This window comes from Acinonyx jubatus, chromosome E1 (assembly GCF_027475565.1).
Source record: "Acinonyx jubatus isolate Ajub_Pintada_27869175 chromosome E1, VMU_Ajub_asm_v1.0, whole genome shotgun sequence".
Taxonomy (NCBI): Eukaryota; Metazoa; Chordata; class Mammalia; order Carnivora; family Felidae; genus Acinonyx; species Acinonyx jubatus.
The window spans coordinates 2,131,753-2,147,958 of record NC_069397.1 but is presented as its reverse complement, the minus strand read 5'-3'; the positions used below and the strand labels follow the sequence as shown (position 1 = coordinate 2,147,958).

At 65.6% G+C, this 16,206-nt stretch overlaps 2 protein-coding genes across 8 annotated transcripts; both read left to right on the top strand.

Annotated features, from left to right (window-relative positions):
- The first annotated feature begins 51 nt into the window (after positions 1 to 51).
- NEURL4 (neuralized E3 ubiquitin protein ligase 4) lies at positions 52 to 12,758 on the top strand. 7 transcript variants are annotated; one of them, XM_027047765.2, is made up of 29 exons: positions 52 to 1,111; positions 2,038 to 2,482; positions 2,718 to 2,783; positions 2,935 to 3,233; positions 3,401 to 3,512; positions 3,597 to 3,685; positions 4,464 to 4,536; positions 4,652 to 4,916; positions 5,165 to 5,346; positions 5,668 to 5,753; positions 5,875 to 6,037; positions 6,133 to 6,331; positions 6,422 to 6,498; positions 6,598 to 6,676; positions 7,244 to 7,413; positions 7,507 to 7,638; positions 8,031 to 8,176; positions 8,278 to 8,502; positions 8,600 to 8,698; positions 8,780 to 8,941; positions 9,136 to 9,300; positions 9,857 to 10,015; positions 10,414 to 10,593; positions 10,700 to 10,787; positions 10,873 to 10,980; positions 11,069 to 11,213; positions 11,375 to 11,487; positions 11,575 to 11,740; positions 12,120 to 12,758. In XM_027047765.2, exons 1-29 carry the CDS (start codon positions 830 to 832, stop codon positions 12,322 to 12,324), a joined length of 4,680 nt encoding a protein of 1,559 aa, XP_026903566.1. In that variant the 5' UTR covers positions 52 to 829; the 3' UTR covers positions 12,325 to 12,758. The 7 variants fall into 7 exon arrangements, 6 of the variants coding, with proteins under 6 accessions (XP_026903566.1, XP_026903565.1, XP_053068287.1 ...); XM_027047764.2 differs by having other exon boundaries at positions 7,244 to 7,419; XM_053212312.1 differs by having other exon boundaries at positions 5,859 to 6,033.
- Positions 12,759 to 12,876: 118 nt separating this feature from the next.
- On the top strand, positions 12,877 to 16,093 carry GPS2 (G protein pathway suppressor 2). Its single transcript, XM_027047772.2, has 11 exons — positions 12,877 to 13,008; positions 13,169 to 13,331; positions 13,689 to 13,798; positions 13,877 to 13,989; positions 14,116 to 14,195; positions 14,287 to 14,369; positions 14,570 to 14,723; positions 14,821 to 14,910; positions 14,994 to 15,073; positions 15,152 to 15,247; positions 15,377 to 16,093. Exons 2-11 carry the CDS (start codon positions 13,238 to 13,240, stop codon positions 15,458 to 15,460), a joined length of 984 nt encoding a protein of 327 aa, XP_026903573.1. The 5' UTR covers positions 12,877 to 13,008; positions 13,169 to 13,237; the 3' UTR covers positions 15,461 to 16,093.
- Positions 16,094 to 16,206: the final 113 nt, after the last annotated feature.

Sequence of the window (16,206 nt, the reverse complement as noted above, 5' to 3'; positions counted from 1 at the left end):
AGTCCTCCAACCTCAGCGCGAGCTCGGACCGCTGGGCTGGGGGGGCTTGATAGCTCGGGGTTTTGGGGGCAGGACCGTCAGTGCCATTGCTTGAATCTGCCTGCCAGGGTTTCATTGGACTCTTCATCCGTGGCTTTAAAATTTAAGGGTTTGGCTAGATTGGAGTTCAAGTGGGCTTGTTTAGGAATATCACGAGCCCCTTCCTTGGTCCCCCCCCCCCCCCCCAAGTCGACGCGCTTTGCCTCTCACGAGAAGTGCGCTACACAGTGGAGGGACTGCGACAGTGTCGCAAAATATATCCGGTCTCGGTGCGAGGGCAAAGGTTTTTATTTATAAAGCTACCGGTTCCCTTCTCTGGATGCTCCAGACGCCGCTCTTACGGCGTCGAAGGGTGTAGCGCGAAGGCAAGACACCTCCTCCTGTTGCCGTAAAGCGAAAACTTCAAGGCGTCGCCTGCCTCGGCGGGGGCGGGGTCGTTGGGGCCGCTGTCGCAAAGCTGAAGGTGGGGGCCAGCACCCCCTGCGTCGTAAAGATGCCTGAGGCGGTCGTTTCTTCTACTGTCGCAAAAGCTCGCTGCCCAAGTCTGCACCCCACTCTGAGCCACTCCGTCACCTGGCCGTGCCGTAAAGCAGGACTGCCCGACCCCGTCGTCCTTCTGTTCCCACCGCGGTGGTCTTTAGTTCCCTAGCCCGGGATGCTTCGTTGCCCGGCAGTGCCGTAAAGCATACCTGGCCCCAGCCCGGAGCCCTATTCCCTCCGGGTGTGTGTGCACCGCGGTTGCCACGGTGCCGCCAAGCGCGGCTGTCGCGCGGCCCGGGTGTCAGCGGCGATGGCGGCGGGGTCGGGTGGGAGCGGGGGCTCTGGGGGAGGCCCCGGGCCGGGGCCGGGTGGGGGTGGGGGCCCCGGCGGGAGCGGCCCAGGGCCGGGGTCCGGCGGGGGTCTGGGCAGCGGCGGGGAGCTGCACCCGCGCACCGGGCGCTTGGTGAGCCTGTCGGCCTGTGGGCGTACAGCGCGGCGGCAGCAGCCGGGCCAGGAGTTCAACCACGGGCTGGTGTTGAGCCGGGAGCCTTTGCGCGACGGCCGCGTCTTCACCGTCCGCATCGACCGCAAGGTGCGGAGCTGGGTCCGCGGAACCGAGATGTGGAGGGTGGTGGGAGGGGGAGAGCGAGAGGCGGGATGGGGGACAACCGGGGCAGCCCCATCGCCGGGCACCGAGAGGGAACCGACGGGCCTTATGGGCACCCGGTGACGGGCAGGAGGGGAGCGGGAAGTAGAAACATTGAGTCTGGAGGGGAAACGGGTAAGGAGAGCTTGATTTCCTCCGGACCCAGGAGCAGGGAAGGGACACGGGCTTCAGCCACTAGAATGGCTGGGGAACAGGTCTCCTGGAATGGCTTGTGGCAGGCGGAGGACGGAGAGATGTCAGGGACCTGACAGGAGGAGAGAGAACCAGGCGAAGTACAACCATCGGAGGATAAACTCAGGCGGGAACGATGGGTGGGGAGGGACACTCAGGGAGAGGGAGGTGTGCCTCTTGTGTGTCGTTTGGTGACGAGGCCGGGGGCACAGAGGTGGAATTTGGGAAGTGAGTGAATCTGAGTGGAGCCAGGGCCTAGAAGAGAAATGGGCCAGGGGAGGAGGAGAGCGGTGTACAAGAGCAGGGAGAACGGACTCGGAGAGCTGTGCATCTGGGTGGCTGAGAAGTCACGGACACCGGGCACTTAGAGGAGGCAGGGGCTGCAGCCAGGGAATTTAGCCCAGACGGTGGGGACAGGCATGGTGTCAGAGACACCGAGCCGCCAGAGTAGGGAGCAGAGTTGCTAGGGGACAGCGGTGCCCACGGTCCCTGAGACAGAGTCCAGGAAGTTGTTTGTAGGACCGCACCTCTGGGTTAGTGTCCCGCGTCTCAAGAGAGAAGAGCCAGCTGGCTGAGACGTGGCAAGAGGGGGGACACGGTGGTCTGTGAAGTGTGGTTTCCTAGTGGTGGGAGACCCGTGGGGGCCCTTCCTGAGTCCCTGTCCACCACTCTCATCGCAGGTCAACTCCTGGAGTGGCTCCATTGAGATTGGGGTGACGGCACTGGACCCCAGTGTGCTGGACTTCCCAAGCAGCGCCACGGGGCTGAAGGGGGGCTCATGGGTGGTGTCGGGCTGCTCAGTGCTGAGGGATGGACGTTCTGTGCTGGAGGAGTATGGTCAGGACCTGGACCAGCTCGGTGAAGGGGACCGTGTGGGCGTGGAGCGCACAGTTGCCGGGGAGCTGCGGCTCTGGGTGAACGGGCGGGACTGTGGGGTGGCCGCCACGGGCCTCCCCGCGCGTGTCTGGGCCGTTGTGGACCTTTATGGCAAGTGCACGCAGATCACCGTGCTACCCCCTGAGCCAGGTTTCAGCCCCCCTGCTCCCATCCCTACACCCCCCCTCGAGCCCTCCGCGCCCCCTGAAGATTCTGCCTTGACTGAACAGGGGACCCCGGGGGACGAAGGTGAGAATACAGCTCGGGCAGCGGTGGAGGGGCGGGGCAGGGGGACCGGCTGAAGGAGTGGGTGACGTGTAGTGACACGTGAGGCTGGGTGTGGGCAGGGCCGCTCCGACCCCTTTCCCCCCCACCCGAGTCTGTTGAAGGGGAAAGCAGGGGCTAGAGGAGGGGGTCTCCTGGCTGTGGGCCCCTGCAGCAGGGGCCGAACCCTCATTCCCCTCCCATCCCGCCTGGTCCCCAGCCTTCATGGTGTCCCCAGCGCAGGCCCGGCCGGAGACGTTTCCTAACAGCCTTGAGTCGCATAATGGTGAGGGCTTCCGGGAGGCTCTGGGAAGGGCAGTGGGAAGTGAGGTGGCCCAGGCGAGGGGAGGGACCTCAGGAGAGGGCCAGGGGGCGAGTGGCGAGCCAGAGGGCGTACGGCCTCATTCCAGCTTCCCTCCCCCGCCCCGCCGCTGCAGATTTTGCCAGCATGGAGCTCTCGGAGGTGGTGGGCAACGCCATCCTGTCTGCCTACAACGGGGGGCTCCTAAATGTGAACCTGAGCTCCCCCCCGGCCGGGGAAGGACCGGGGCCCAGCGGCGCTGCCACCTCGCCTGTCCTCACTTCCAACGACGCCCTGCTCTTTCACGAGAAGTGCGGAACCCTCATCAAACTCAGCAACAATAACAAGACGGCCGAGCGCCGCCGGCCCCTGGATGAGTTCAACAACGGCGTGGTCATGACCAACCGTCCGCTCCGGGACAACGAGATGTTTGAGGTGTGCGAGATCCCAGGCTCTGGTTGGCACGTCACTCTCCGGGGGCTCGAGACGGGGCTTGACCCTTGACGTTAGAAGGGTGGGGCCCAAGAAAGAGCCGGGGACTGAGGGGCCCTGTTCTGTGCTCACGTTCCCCGTCTCTCCCTTCTGTCGTCACCCCTCCCAAGATCCGCATCGACAAGCTCGTGGATAAGTGGTCTGGCTCCATTGAGATCGGTGTCACCACCCACAACCCCAACAGCCTGGAGTACCCAGCCACCATGACCAACCTGCAGTCAGGTACCAGCCCCGGGCAGGGCGGGGGGCACCTTCCTAAGGCGGAGGAAGCCCGTGTCCTGAGCGGGGTGTCCTCTTCCCCCCCAGGCACCATCATGATGAGTGGCTGTGGGATCCTGACCAACGGCAAGGGCACCCGCCGGGAGTACTGTGAGTTCAGTCTGGATGAGCTACAGGTGAGGGTGGGCGTGGAGCCTGGGCCCCTCTGTGGGGCAGCCCCGTTTCCCTGTGCCCCTGCCTGTGCACCATGGTCTCCCCTGTGACCCAGAGCAAGGCCTGTTAGCTTTTTTTAAAGTCTTTTTTTTTTTAATGCTTATTTACTTTAAACGTTAGAGAGAGGCAGAGCGTGAGTGGGTAAGGGGCAGAGAGAGGGAGACACAGAACCCGAGGCAGGCTCCAGGCTCTGAGCTGTCAGCACAGAGCCCGATGTGGGGCTCGAACTCATGAACCGTGAGATCATGACCTGAGCCGAAGTCGGACGCTCCACTGACTGAGCCACCCAGGCGCCCCAAGGCCTGTTAGCTTTTGCCTAGAGGTTCCTTCTGAGAAGGCAGGGCTGCCCAGTAGTTAGGCACTCGGGTTTCCAAGTCAGAGTTTTACTTTTTCTTAATCGTTTGGCCATTTGTGGTGGTGACCAGAGGCAACAAACTCGTTCTCTTTGGTAGTTTGGTGGTTTTTTTTTTTTTCCTTCTAACGTTTAAAATGAGCCTGTTAGTATTTTCTAGACTCCTTTGGGAGGTAGGTGGGGTGATGTCTATGAGATGGCTTAATGCAGCGCTGGCCTCGGAGTGAGCGTTCGGGGCGGCTCTGTGACTCCGGCACCTTGGGAGCAGTTCCCCTGCGGCCTGGGCTGGCGGGCAGGCTTTAGGACCGCGTTGTTCCAGGGTCCCCAGGACAAGTCTGGAGCCTGACCGGGGATAGATTCCAGACTTTCGTCTTTTCTGCTTTGACCAGGAGGGCGACCACATCGGTCTCACGAGGAAGTCCAACTCTGCCCTGCATTTCTTCATTAACGGCATCGATCAGGGTAGGGGCCGCGCGGCCAGGGCGCTCGGTGCAGGGGTCTGGTCCTCACACTCCTGCCTCTCTTTGAGGCTGGTGTCCCTGTGTCTGACCCCTTCCTTTGCCTTCCACCCCCACAGGCGTGGCCACCCCGCTGACGCCCCCGGTGGTGTATGGAGTGGTGGACTTGTACGGGATGGCGGTGAAGGTGACCATCGTCCATAATAACAACCACAGCGACCGTCTGCGCCGGAACAACGCCATCCTGCGGGCCCTGTCTCCCGAGGGTGCCCTCCGCCGCGCCGCCCCCGCCGCTCAGGCCGAGCCCGAGCGCCTGCTCTTCCACCCGAACTGCGGGCAGAAGGCGGCTATCACCCACGAGGGACGCACCGCCTTGAGGCCCCAGTATGGCCCAGGGGGTGGGGAGAAGCCCGCAGAAGGGGCTCTAACGGGCTTGCGGGAGGGGCGTGGACGCGGGGGGCGGCGGGATTCTGAGTGGGGCCGTCGTGACTGAGAAGGGGGGAGCCTCCGGGACAGCGAAGGTCAGCAGGTGGATTGGAGGCAGCAGGAGTCAGGCAGGCACCGACCGGGCCGGGGTGCGGCGTGCTCAGAGCGCGCGCTCGTGCCTGAGGCCCCACGTGCTGTGCCCTCAGTGCCACCGATGACTTCAATCACGGCGTAGTGCTGAGCAGCAGAGCCCTGCGGGACGGAGAGGTGTTCCAGGTGCGCATCGACAAGATGGTGGACAAGTGGGCTGGCTCCATCGAGATCGGTGTCACCACCCACAACCCTGCCTACCTCCAGTTGCCCTCCACCATGACCAACCTGCGCTCGGGTGAGCCCCCCAGCGGGGCGGGGCCGGGACAGGGTCCTCGGGAGGAAGCCACCCCCCGGAGCCTGGATGCTCGTGCTCTGGCCCTTTTTTCGCTTGTCACACTTGTGACGACGCATCCGGTGGCTGAGGCCTGCCTGTCACGTGGACGGGGCTTGTGGCTGGCTTGGGACGTGCAGGGTTTTCTTGTTCAGCTCTGGGAAGAGAGCCGACCGTCAGAAAAGGCAGGCCGGGCCAGCGGCTTTGCGGGGTGGACGCGGGCACCGCTGCACGACAGGAGCCCTGATCCCCGCTCACGTCCTCTGTCCCCCCTCATCCCCCTAGGGACCTGGATGATGACCGGGAACGGGGTGATGCACAACGGGACGACCATCCTGGACGAGTACGGGCACAACCTGGACCGCCTCAAGGTGGGAGAGCGTGCGTCCGGCCGGGGCCCGGCGGCGGGAGGCGGGCAAGGCGGGGCTGCCGTAGGACCAGCCCAGGCGGGAGCTCTGCCTGACTCCTCACTCCAGCCCCCCTTCTTCCAAGGCAGGGGACACGGTGGGCGTGGTACGGCGGGAGGACGGGACCCTGCACTTCTTTGTCAACGGGATGACTCAGGGCCCCGCGGCCTGGAACGTGCCCCCGGGTGTCTACGCCGTCGTGGACCTCTACGGCCAGGCGGCCCAGGCCACCATTGTGGACGACGTGGGTGAGGGCCGGAATGGGCAGGGGCAGGGGGTCGGGGTGGCCTTGGGGGGCCTCAGAGACCCCTGTGAGCCTAATGGGTGATGACCACTCATGCAGAGGTGCCCCCAGTCCCCGAGCCACTCCCCGAAGGGAACAACCAGGTGTCCCCGAGCTCCCCGTCATCGGGGGCCGGGGGCTCCGACCTGCGTTTCCACCAGCTACACGGCAGTAACGCAGTGATCACCAACGGGGGCCGCACCGCGCTCCGCCATAACTGCCGCAGCGAGTTCAACGACGCCATCGTCATCTCCAATCGGTCAGTGCCTGGGCCTTCGTGCTCCCAGCTTCCCGCTGCCCAGCCTCGGCCACCGAGCAGGGCCTGTCTGATTGCCGCTGTCCCTGGCAGGGCCCTGCGGGATGGGGAGCTATTTGAAATCGTCATTCAGAAGATGGTGGACCGCTGGTCAGGCTCCATCGAGGCCGGTGAGGGCACCCGTGTGTGTGCGCGCACCGGGGGCGGGGGTGGTGGCTGCTGGCTGCCCACTGCTGGGGGCTTGGCTCTGACCTACCCCTGCCTCCTAGGAGTGACCGCTATTCGGCCAGAGGACCTTGAATTCCCCAACACCATGACGGATATCGACTATGACACGTGGATGCTGAGGTCAGATTGCCTGCTTTGCGGGCCGTGCGGCCGGCTAGGATAAGGGAAGCGAGGTTTGGGGCCCGCGGTGGCCCTGGGCAGTGACAGACCGGAGGGCTTCTGGGTAGCCTTCCCACATCGCCCCGCACCCTGCAGCAGCTCAGCCCCCTCTCCTCTCGGGGAAGCTCCCGCTTTCCTCTGTCCCGGAGGCATAGGAAACGGGATTGGGTCCCAGACCCCAGATCGAGATCCCAATCCAAGGCGCTGGAAGGTTCTTTTAAAAAAAAATTTTTTTTTAATGTTTATTTATTTTTGAGACAGAGACAGAGCATGAATGGGGGAGGGGCAGAGAGAGAGGGAGACACAGAATCAGAAGCAGGCTCCAGGCTCTGAGCCATCAGCCCAGAGCCTGACGCGGGGCTCGAACTCACGAGCTGCAAGATCGTGACCTGAGCCGAAGTCAGACGTTCAACCGACTGAACCACCCAGGCGCCGCATCGCTGGAAGGTTCTGACGAGCAGACCCCGAGCAGGGGCCTGTGTGGGAAAGAGCCGGGAGACTCACCGGCCCCTTCTGTCGCCCCTCTAGTGGCACGGCCATCATGCAAGATGGAAACACGATGCGCAACAACTACGGGTGCGACCTCGATGCGCTGGGCACAGGCGCGCGCATCGGCATGATGCGAACGGCCAAGGGCGACCTGCACTACTTTATCAACGGCCAGGACCAAGGCGCCGCCTGCTCAGGCTTGCCTCCGGGTAAAGGTGACTGCGCTGTGGCTTTCGGCCTGCCCGCCTCGTGCCGGTGCCCCGCGGGCTCTCGGACTTCTGACCCCTTCTTTTGCCACCCAGAAGTGTACGCGGTCGTGGATCTTTATGGCCAGTGTGTCCAAGTCTCCATCACCAACGCCACCGGCCCCATGGACAACAGCCTGGCGACCAGCAACACGGCCACTGAGAAGTCCTTCCCCCTGCACTCCCCAGGTACGGCCGGCGGGGCGGGCTCTGCTTCCTCACCGTGGGCCTGAGGGGGCCGCTTCCAGCTCAGGGAGCTGGGTCAGGACAGGCTCGCCCCTGAAGGGAGGGATGAGCCCAGGGTAGGCGGCGGCCAAGAAGAAGGGAGGAGGTCACGGCTGGCTGGAACGACCCACCGAGGCGCTTCTCAGCCACCAGGAGGCCGGGAGCCGGGCACGCCCGCTTTGGGAACGGGTCTCTCGTGGGGAAAGAGGCGCCGGAGGCTCTCCGATGGCAAACAGAGGACTGATGGCAAACGGGGCCTTTCCGGCAACTTCCCGCTTCCCCCGAGAGCTCTGCTCCGTGTCCTTTCTGAAGCCTGCTGTCCCACTGTCCCCTCCCGCTGCGCCTGTTCCCCACAGTGGCTGGCGTGGCTCACCGCTTTCACAGCACGTGTGGCAAGAACATCACTCTGGAGGAGGACGGCACGAGGGCGGTACGCGCGGCCGGCTACGCTCACGGCCTGGTCTTCAGCACCAAGGAGCTCAAGACGGAGGAAGTGTTCGAGGTGGGCGGCGGGCCCCTCGCAGCGAGGCGGGCTGCCCCCCGCCCCCACCGCTGTCCCCCTGTCCCTGGCTAGCGCCGGCCGCCACCTTCTGTCTCCCTCAGGTCAAAGTGGACGAGCTGGACGAGAAGTGGGCGGGCTCCCTGCGCCTGGGACTGACCACACTGGTGCCCGGGGACATGGGGCCCGGCACGGGCGGGGGCCCGGCGCTGCCGCCCTCCCTGCCGGAGCTCCGGACAAAGACCACCTGGATGGTGTCCAGCTGTGAAGTGAGGCGCGACGGCCAGCTCCAGAGGATGAACTACGGCCGGAACCTGGAGAGGCTGGGGGTGAGGCAGCCGGCTCCGGGGTCGGGGTGGAGGTGCAGCAGGGGCGGGGGGGGGGGAGGGAGGCCAGGCATTCGAGCCTGTCTCACCTTGGCGCCAGGTGGGCAGCCGCGTGGGCATCCGCCGGGGGGCGGACGACACAATGCACATCCTGGTAGACGGAGAGGACATGGGGCCTGCGGCCACCGGCGTCGCCAAGGTAGACCCAGGGAACCTTGGGCTTGGGGAGTGGGCTTGAGGCCTTCCGCGGACCCGACTCCTGTGTCGTGTGTGCCCGCAGAACGTGTGGGCCGTGCTGGACCTCTACGGGCCCGTACGGAGCGTGTCTGTGGTCAGCTCCACGAGGCTGGAGGAGTCGGAAGGCACCCAGCCTCCCTCCCCCAGCTCGGACACCGGCAGCGAGGGCGAGGAAGATGATGACGGGGAGGAGCACAGCCCGAGGGTAAGAGGCCACGCGGGGCAGGAGGGGCCCGTGAACGGGCGGCTGGGGTCGGTGGTCCGCGGGACACTAGGCTGTCCTGGGGCTCTCTGACCCAACCCCGGGTGGCCGGTCGCCTGCGCGCGAGCCCCGTGTAAACGCCCGCGGGGGGTGGCTCGTATTGGCAACCCAGCAGCTCGGTCTCTCCTCCACACCAGGGCCAGAATCAAGTGGCCATTATGCCCACAGCCCTCGAGTTCCTGGAGAACCACGGGAAGAACATCCTCTTGTCCAACGGGAACCGCACCGCCACGCGGGTGGCCAGCTACAACCAGGGCATCGTTGTCATCAACCAGCCCCTGGTGCCCCAGCTGCTGGTCCAGGTGGGCCTCACCTTCTCTGCCGCTCCTCTGGCTCGGGGTGACCCAGGGCCAGCCCTCCTGGAGGAACCCCTTCCCAGCTGAGGACGAGGTGGAAGGCAAGCCCCTCGGATGAGCTTCCCGGGCTTGGGCTGGTGCCCGCGGTGGGGTTCGTAGGTCGCTTATCAGGAAGCCTTACTTGCCGACCGGTGGGGGCGGCGGCAGCGGGCAGGGGCTGGGGGAGGCCAAGAGAGACGCCGGCCCTACGCGTGGGCACGTGGACGGCTTTGCCGAGGAGGAGGCCTTTCTGCTGCTTGCCACAAACGGAGAGATTTAGTTAGGAAGCCGGGGCGTGGGGACCCTTACTGTCCTGACAGCGCCGAGGCTCACGTGGGGAAGGAAACGAGCGGTTTGTAGTTGGCGGTTCCTCCAGGCGAGGGAAGGGCAGCATCCCAGGCCACGCCGTGGGAGGTCCTGTCGCTCCCCCCCTCCCACCCGGCAGGGGTGAGGAGCCTGGTTCTGCTGGGGCGCGGCCTCTTCCCAGCAGGCCGTGACTGGGGAGTAGTTGCCCTTTCCCCAGGTGCGGATAGACTTCCTGAACCGGCAGTGGACGTCCTCCCTGGTCCTGGGCGTCATCACCTGCCCGCCCGAGAGGCTCAACTTCCCCGCTTCTGCCTGTGCCCTCAAGCGGGCAGCCTGGCTGCTGCGGGGCCGTGGCATCTTCCACAATGGTCTCAAGGTGAGTAGGGGGCAGAGAGAAGAGGGAGGGGCTGGGGCCTTGAGTCGGGAGGGTCTGGCCAAAAGGGTCCCCGGCTCCGGCAGTAGGACTGCGGGCGTAAAGGGGCCCCATAGTGGGGTAGACCCCGTGGTGGGTGAGCGAGTGTGGGGGGCCTTGTCTGGACGCTCAGGCTGTCACGTTGTCCTGGGTTCCTGCCACTGAGCATGTTGGGGGGAGGGGAGTGGGGGGTTGGCGGGGAGGTGGACTCCAGATGTTTGAGGAGGGGGGTGGAGCTCGGGCAGCAGGCCGGCGTGGAGGCCAAGCCTGGAGCCTGGCAACCGGAAGCAGAGTGAAGGGCGAGCCTGGCTGTTGCCTGTGGGCGTCTGATCTCTGGGAAGACAGTAGGTCTTTCCTCCTAGATCTGTGAGAAGTTTGGGCCAAACCTGGACACGTGTCCTGAAGGCACCGTCCTGGGACTGCGGCTGGACAGCTCTGGGGGGCTGCACCTCCATGTCAATGGGCTGGACCAGGGGGTGGCCGTACCGGACGTGCCCCAGCCCTGCCACGCGGTGGTGGACCTCTACGGCCAGTGCGAGCAGGTCGGCTGTAACGGAGGAAGGGTGGAGGGGGCGACTGGTGAGGGCACGGGCAGGCCCCGGGGGCTGGGGCACGCCCAGGCTGATTTCCCGCCCCCCTCCCCTGCAGGTGACCATCGTGAGTCCTGAACCAGGGGCTGCCAGTGGCAAGAGTGCGGGAACCCAAGGGGACATGGAGAAGGCGGACATGGTAGATGGTGAGCCAGCCCGCAGAGCCCCGCCCCGCCCACCGTGCCGCGCCGCCCCGGCTCCTGTGACCTGTGCCCCCTCCTGCCCGCGCAGGTATGAAGGAGAGCGTGTGCTGGGGGCCGCTGCCTGCCGGCAGCCCTCTCAAGAGCTGCGAGTATCACGCCCTGTGCTCCCGCTTCCAAGAACTGCTGTTGCTTCCCGGTGAGTCCCCAGTCCCCCGGGACCCGCCTCGTTCCCCGGGGCAGTGCTGGGCACCTCGGCACCCAGCCTGCCCCTCGCTTTCCCGCAGAGGATTACTTTATGCCTCCGCCCAAGCGAAGCCTGTGCTACTGTGAGTCTTGCCGGAAGCTTCGAGGGGACGAGGCCCACAGGCGCCGGGGAGAGCCTCCTCGGGAATATGCCCTGCCCTTCGGCTGGTGCAGGTTCAACCTCAGGTGTGCGCAGGGCAGGGTCATGCAGCTCCCTTACTGTTCTTTTCCCCTAGAGGAAGGAGGTTCCCCAGGGGGTGCATGGAAGATGAGGCAGAACTTCCTGTAGAGGAGACAGTGTTGGGGAGCCAGCGACCTTTGTCCGGTCTGCCCTGTCTACATCCTAGGGTGAATCCCCGTCTGGAAGCTGGGACGCTAACCAAGAAGTGGCACATGGCATATCACGGGAGCCACGTGGCAGCCGTGCGGAGGGTGCTGGACCGAGGGGAGCTGGGAGCAGGTACGGGGCGGCAGGGGCGGGGCGGGGCGGGGCAGGGCAGGTGGGCCCGGCCCCTGGAGGGCGGCCCTGACGCAGCTCTCCTCCTAGGCGCTGCCTCTATCCTGAGCTGCCGGCCGCTGAAGGGCGAGCCCGGGGTGGGGTTTGAGGAGCCCGGCGAAAACTGCGCCCCTCCCCGGGAGGAGCAGCCCCCTCCGGTGCTGCTCTCCCCGTCCCTGCAGTACGCTGGGGCCGAGACCCTGGCATCCAAAGTGCAGTGAGTACCCGGGGGACACGCCCGGGGTCTCCACCTTTTGCCTTCCCTTCTCTCACCTGTGCCACTTGGGTCTTCTCTCGCTCTAGAACATTGTTATTTAAGAAGCATTTTCTATTTTTAAAGGTGACAAAAAGGGGGGGTGCAGTGGGTCAGAAGTGCGAGTGGAGCGGGCACGGGGAGCAGGGTGGGCAGCGGCCTGCACTCGGAAGCGGGGAGCCGGCTGAGCAGTCGTTGGGGAAGGCGGTAGGGAGGGGAGCGGGGGGAGGGCAAGGCCCCTGCAAGGTGGGGGTGCCCCCGCAGGGCCTGTGTGGCCCTGCAGTTAGCAAGGGGAGGAGAGGCACCAGAGGCCTCACGGCCGGATTTCTTCTCCCCTCGACAGATTCCGGGACCCCAAATCCCAGCGGACGCACCAGGCCCAGGTGGCGTTCCAGGTGTGCGTGCGCCCCGGCTCCTACACCCCCGGGCCCCCCTCGGCCGCCCTCAGAGAACCTCCGGACCCTCACTTCAGCCCAGCCGAACTCGAGTGGGTGACCAAGGAGAAGGGGGCCACGCTCCTCTATGCTCTGCTGGTGCGGGTGGAATGAGGGGCTGCCTGGCGATGACAAGCACAGCGGGGCCCTGGGCCCGGGACTCCGAGTGACGACCGACGACGATCGCCCCGGCACGCGCGCGCGGGGCCCGGACAGGCAGGGGGCCCTGGAGCTCGAGTCCTGCCTCCCGCGCCCGCGGCAGCAGAGCCATCCCCGACCGCGCGGCGGGCGAGCGGGAGCCGGGCCCGGCAGCCCCCCTTTCATGCACTGACTTGGGGAGCACGACTCCCCGGACTCCCTCCCCCGTACCACTTAATTTATTTCCGTTTTCGTTCCTGTTACTGTGAATCCCGAGCAGCCCGGATCCCCCTCCGGGCCGCCGCTTCCCGGGCCGCCGGGCGGTGGGAGGGCGCTCGCGGGGAAGGCGGGCCTCTGTACAGTTGTTACGGACGCGGGTTTCCAAGCAGCCAATAAACGCCGTCCCGGAGCGCGCGCCTCGGCCTGTTTCTCGCGCGCGCGCACCGCCCCCGCGAGCCCCGGGCCCGCCCCGCCGGGGGCGCGGGCCGCGGCGACGGGGTTTGACCGCCGCCGGCACCCGTCGCGGCCGCTTCCGCCCTTCCCTGCGCCCGACCCGCGAGGCCGGCGGCCGCCCCGGCTCCGGAAGGAGTCGGCCCGGCGGCCGGATGTGACGCGCGGCCGAGGCGCGCAGGAGCCGCGGAGAAAGCGCAGAGCAGGCGGGTAGGGAGGGGCCGGGGGGCGGGCAGCGCCGAGGCTGGAGACCCCGGCCCGCCGGCGCACGCGGGGGCCCCCAGGGCCGGCCGGGCGGAGGGGGGCGGCGGGAGGGCTTCCGCCTCTGCCGGCCGGGCGCGATCCGCCCTGAGCGCCCGCCTCCCGGTAGGCCCGGTCCGAGGTCTGGCAGTCAGTGACAGAGCCGGGCGCCCACGGCCCGAGCGCCCCCGGCGGCATCATGCCCGCGCTCCTGGAGCGCCCCAAGCTTTCCAACGCCATGGCCCGGGCGTTGCACCGGCACATCATGATGGAGCGGGAGCGCAAGCGTCAAGGTGAGCCGGGCCCGAGTGGGAGGACACAGGGCCCCGGGGCGGCGCCGCTTCCCCGGAGCAGGCCTCCACCCCGGGCCGTGCAGCGCGCCGCCGCGGCCGCGCCGCAGGAAGGATGAGACAGGCCCGCGGGTGGTGGAAGCCGGAGGCCGGGTCTCCGCTCCAGAACCCTTGGGTCGGGAAGGACCTTGGAGAGCACCTGCTAGACCCACCCGCCTGCCCCCTCCGCGGGGAAAGAGCCATTGCCGAGATAGGCACGAGGGGCATCGTGGTGACCGGGCCTCGCTGGCCCGCGGTGCGCAACAGGCGGCTTTGTTAACCACCCTGCCGTTTTCCCATTCTGCCCGACTCTCTCTCCAGAAGAGGAAGAGGTGGACAAGATGATGGAACAGAAGATGAAGGAGGAGCAGGAGAGGAGAAAGAAAAAGGAGATGGAAGAGAGAATGTCTCTGGAGGAGACCAAGGAGCAAGTGAGCGAGTCCCCTGATCTCTCACAGCGCTTTCCCTCTGGCCCTCTTGCCTTCATCTCTGCTCCCCTTGCTTCTCAGATCCTGAAATTGCAGGAGAAGCTTTTGGCCTTACAAGAGGAGAAGCACCAGCTTTTCTTGCAGCTCAAGAAAGTTTTACACGAGGAGGAGAAACGGAGGCGAAAGGAGCAGAGGTGGGACTGGAGAGCTAAAAATAAAATCGGGGCAGGGTGTAACTGGGATCGGGTGACAACGACCGGCGTCTAGTGGCAAAAGGGGGCGTTTGTCCCCGACTCTGACGCACCCGCCTTTCGCCCCAGTGACCTGACCACTCTGACATCAGCTGCGTACCAGCAGAGCCTGACCGTCCACACGGGAACGCACCTCCTCAGCATGCAGGGTGAGGAGTGGAGAGACCGCGTGTCCAAACGGGCCCTCCTGGGGGTCACAGCCACCCCTTCCGGCCTCATGAAGCCCCTGTCCCTCCCTAGGGAGCCCTGGAGGACACAATCGCCCAGGCACCCTCATGGCGGCTGACAGGGCCAAACAGATGTTCGGGCCCCAAGTGCTTACAGTAAGGAGTAGGATGGGGCATCCGGCCCTGTTCTCCCCCGACCTCTCCCACCCACACCCAGGCGCCCTTAGTGACCCAGCACTCAAATGATGGGCGTTACTGGCATCGGACCCTTCACGGTGTGGGGGAAAGCCGGGCACGGTGGGCCCGAGGTCCCGCCTCGGAGTTTACAGCGGCCAGCTCTCGTCCTCCCTCCTCAGACTCGGCATTATGTGGGCTCAGCGGCAGCTTTCGCAGGGACCCCAGAGCACGGTCAATTCCAAGGCAGCCCCGGCGGTGCCTATGGGACCGCTCAGCCCCCGCCGCACTATGGCCCCACGCAGCCGGCCTATAGCCCTAGCCAGCAGCTCAGAGGTGAGTGGTGGGCCCAGAGTGGGGGGGCGGGGGGGGGGGGACTCTGGCAAGACCCAGATGAGGAGGCTCTGATGGCCGTGCGTCGTCCCTTCCTCAGCACCTTCGGCGTTCCCTGCAGTGCAGTACCTGTCGCAGCCGCAGCCACAGCCCTACGCAGTGCACGGCCACTTCCAGCCCACCCAGACAGGTGATGACACCCCTGTGCACCCTGCCCTCCCCGCCTCCCCCGCCCCCAGCGGCTGCGTCACACCTCCCTCCTTCCCTCCCTAGGATTCCTGCAGCCGGGTGGCGCCCTGTCCTTACAGAAGCCGATGGAGCACGCCAACCAGCAGACCACCTTCTCGGACTCTGTGAGTATGGAGAGTATGGGGTCTTGGGAGTTCAGGGGAGCCCCCGGCTGCCTCCGGTCCTGACTCTCCTCTCCGCAGTCCTCCCTGCGCCCCATGCATCCCCAAGCTCTGCATCCAGCCCCTGGACTGCTGGCCTCTCCCCAGCTCCCTGTGCAGATGCAACCGGCGGGAAAGGTAAGGTCGGGAGCCAGGTGCGCCGACCCCCACCTTCCCACTCTCGGGGGGGGGGGGGGGCGGCAGGCTCAAGGGCTTGGAGGGAGAGGGTGCTCGCTGACCGAACCCCCCTCTCGTCACTGCCACCAGTCGGGCTTTGCGGCTACCAGCCAACCTGGCCCTCGGCTCCCCTTCATCCAGCACAGCCAGAACCCGCGATTCTACCACAAGTGACCGTCAGATTTTATCTTCAGCCTCCCCCCACCCCCTGCCGTGGGTGAGGGTCCCCGGTGTGTCCCGGTCCAATAAAATCTACCTGCCAGTGCCCCTGGCTGCTGCTGCTGTTTGTGTGGCCTCACCCGGAGGCGGCCAGGGCTCTCTGGAGGGGCGGGGTGGCCGGCAGATGCACAGCAAGTGAACGCTGGCCGGGAACGGATGGCCGAGTTTGGTGGACAGGATTTATCTCCCCTCCAGTCCGCAAATGCCCATTCAATTCAAAGAAGCAACTGAATTGGGGCCTTCATATTAAACTTGTAGTTTTATTCAGGTTTGATTTTAACAAATGTGTCGGGGAGAGAGCCCACAGGAAAGGGTGAAGCCCGTGGGGGCAGGGCCCTCCCAGATGCCTGAGGAGGGGGCAGGTCCCCTCCCCTCTCCTCCTTTCCCTCCCCAGCTAAAGGGATTTGGGGAGAGACATAGGCAGGAGGGGGGCTGGTCCCCAGTCTGTGGGGTGGTGCTTGGGGTAAAGGGCCAAGGGGAACAAGGGACCAGAGCAGGGATGAGGGGGGGAGGGCACAAGGACCATTTGCCAGAATCCACAGCTTTCTGATTCCAGATTGAATTTAAAAAAAAAAAGAAAAAAAGAAAGGAAACAAAAACCAAACAAAACCCACTAAACCACAAGCAGCACCCGCCCCCTCTCCCCGACCAGGACTGTAGTGCGAGGGGAGAAGAGGAGGACAACTTCGCCAAGGCCATGG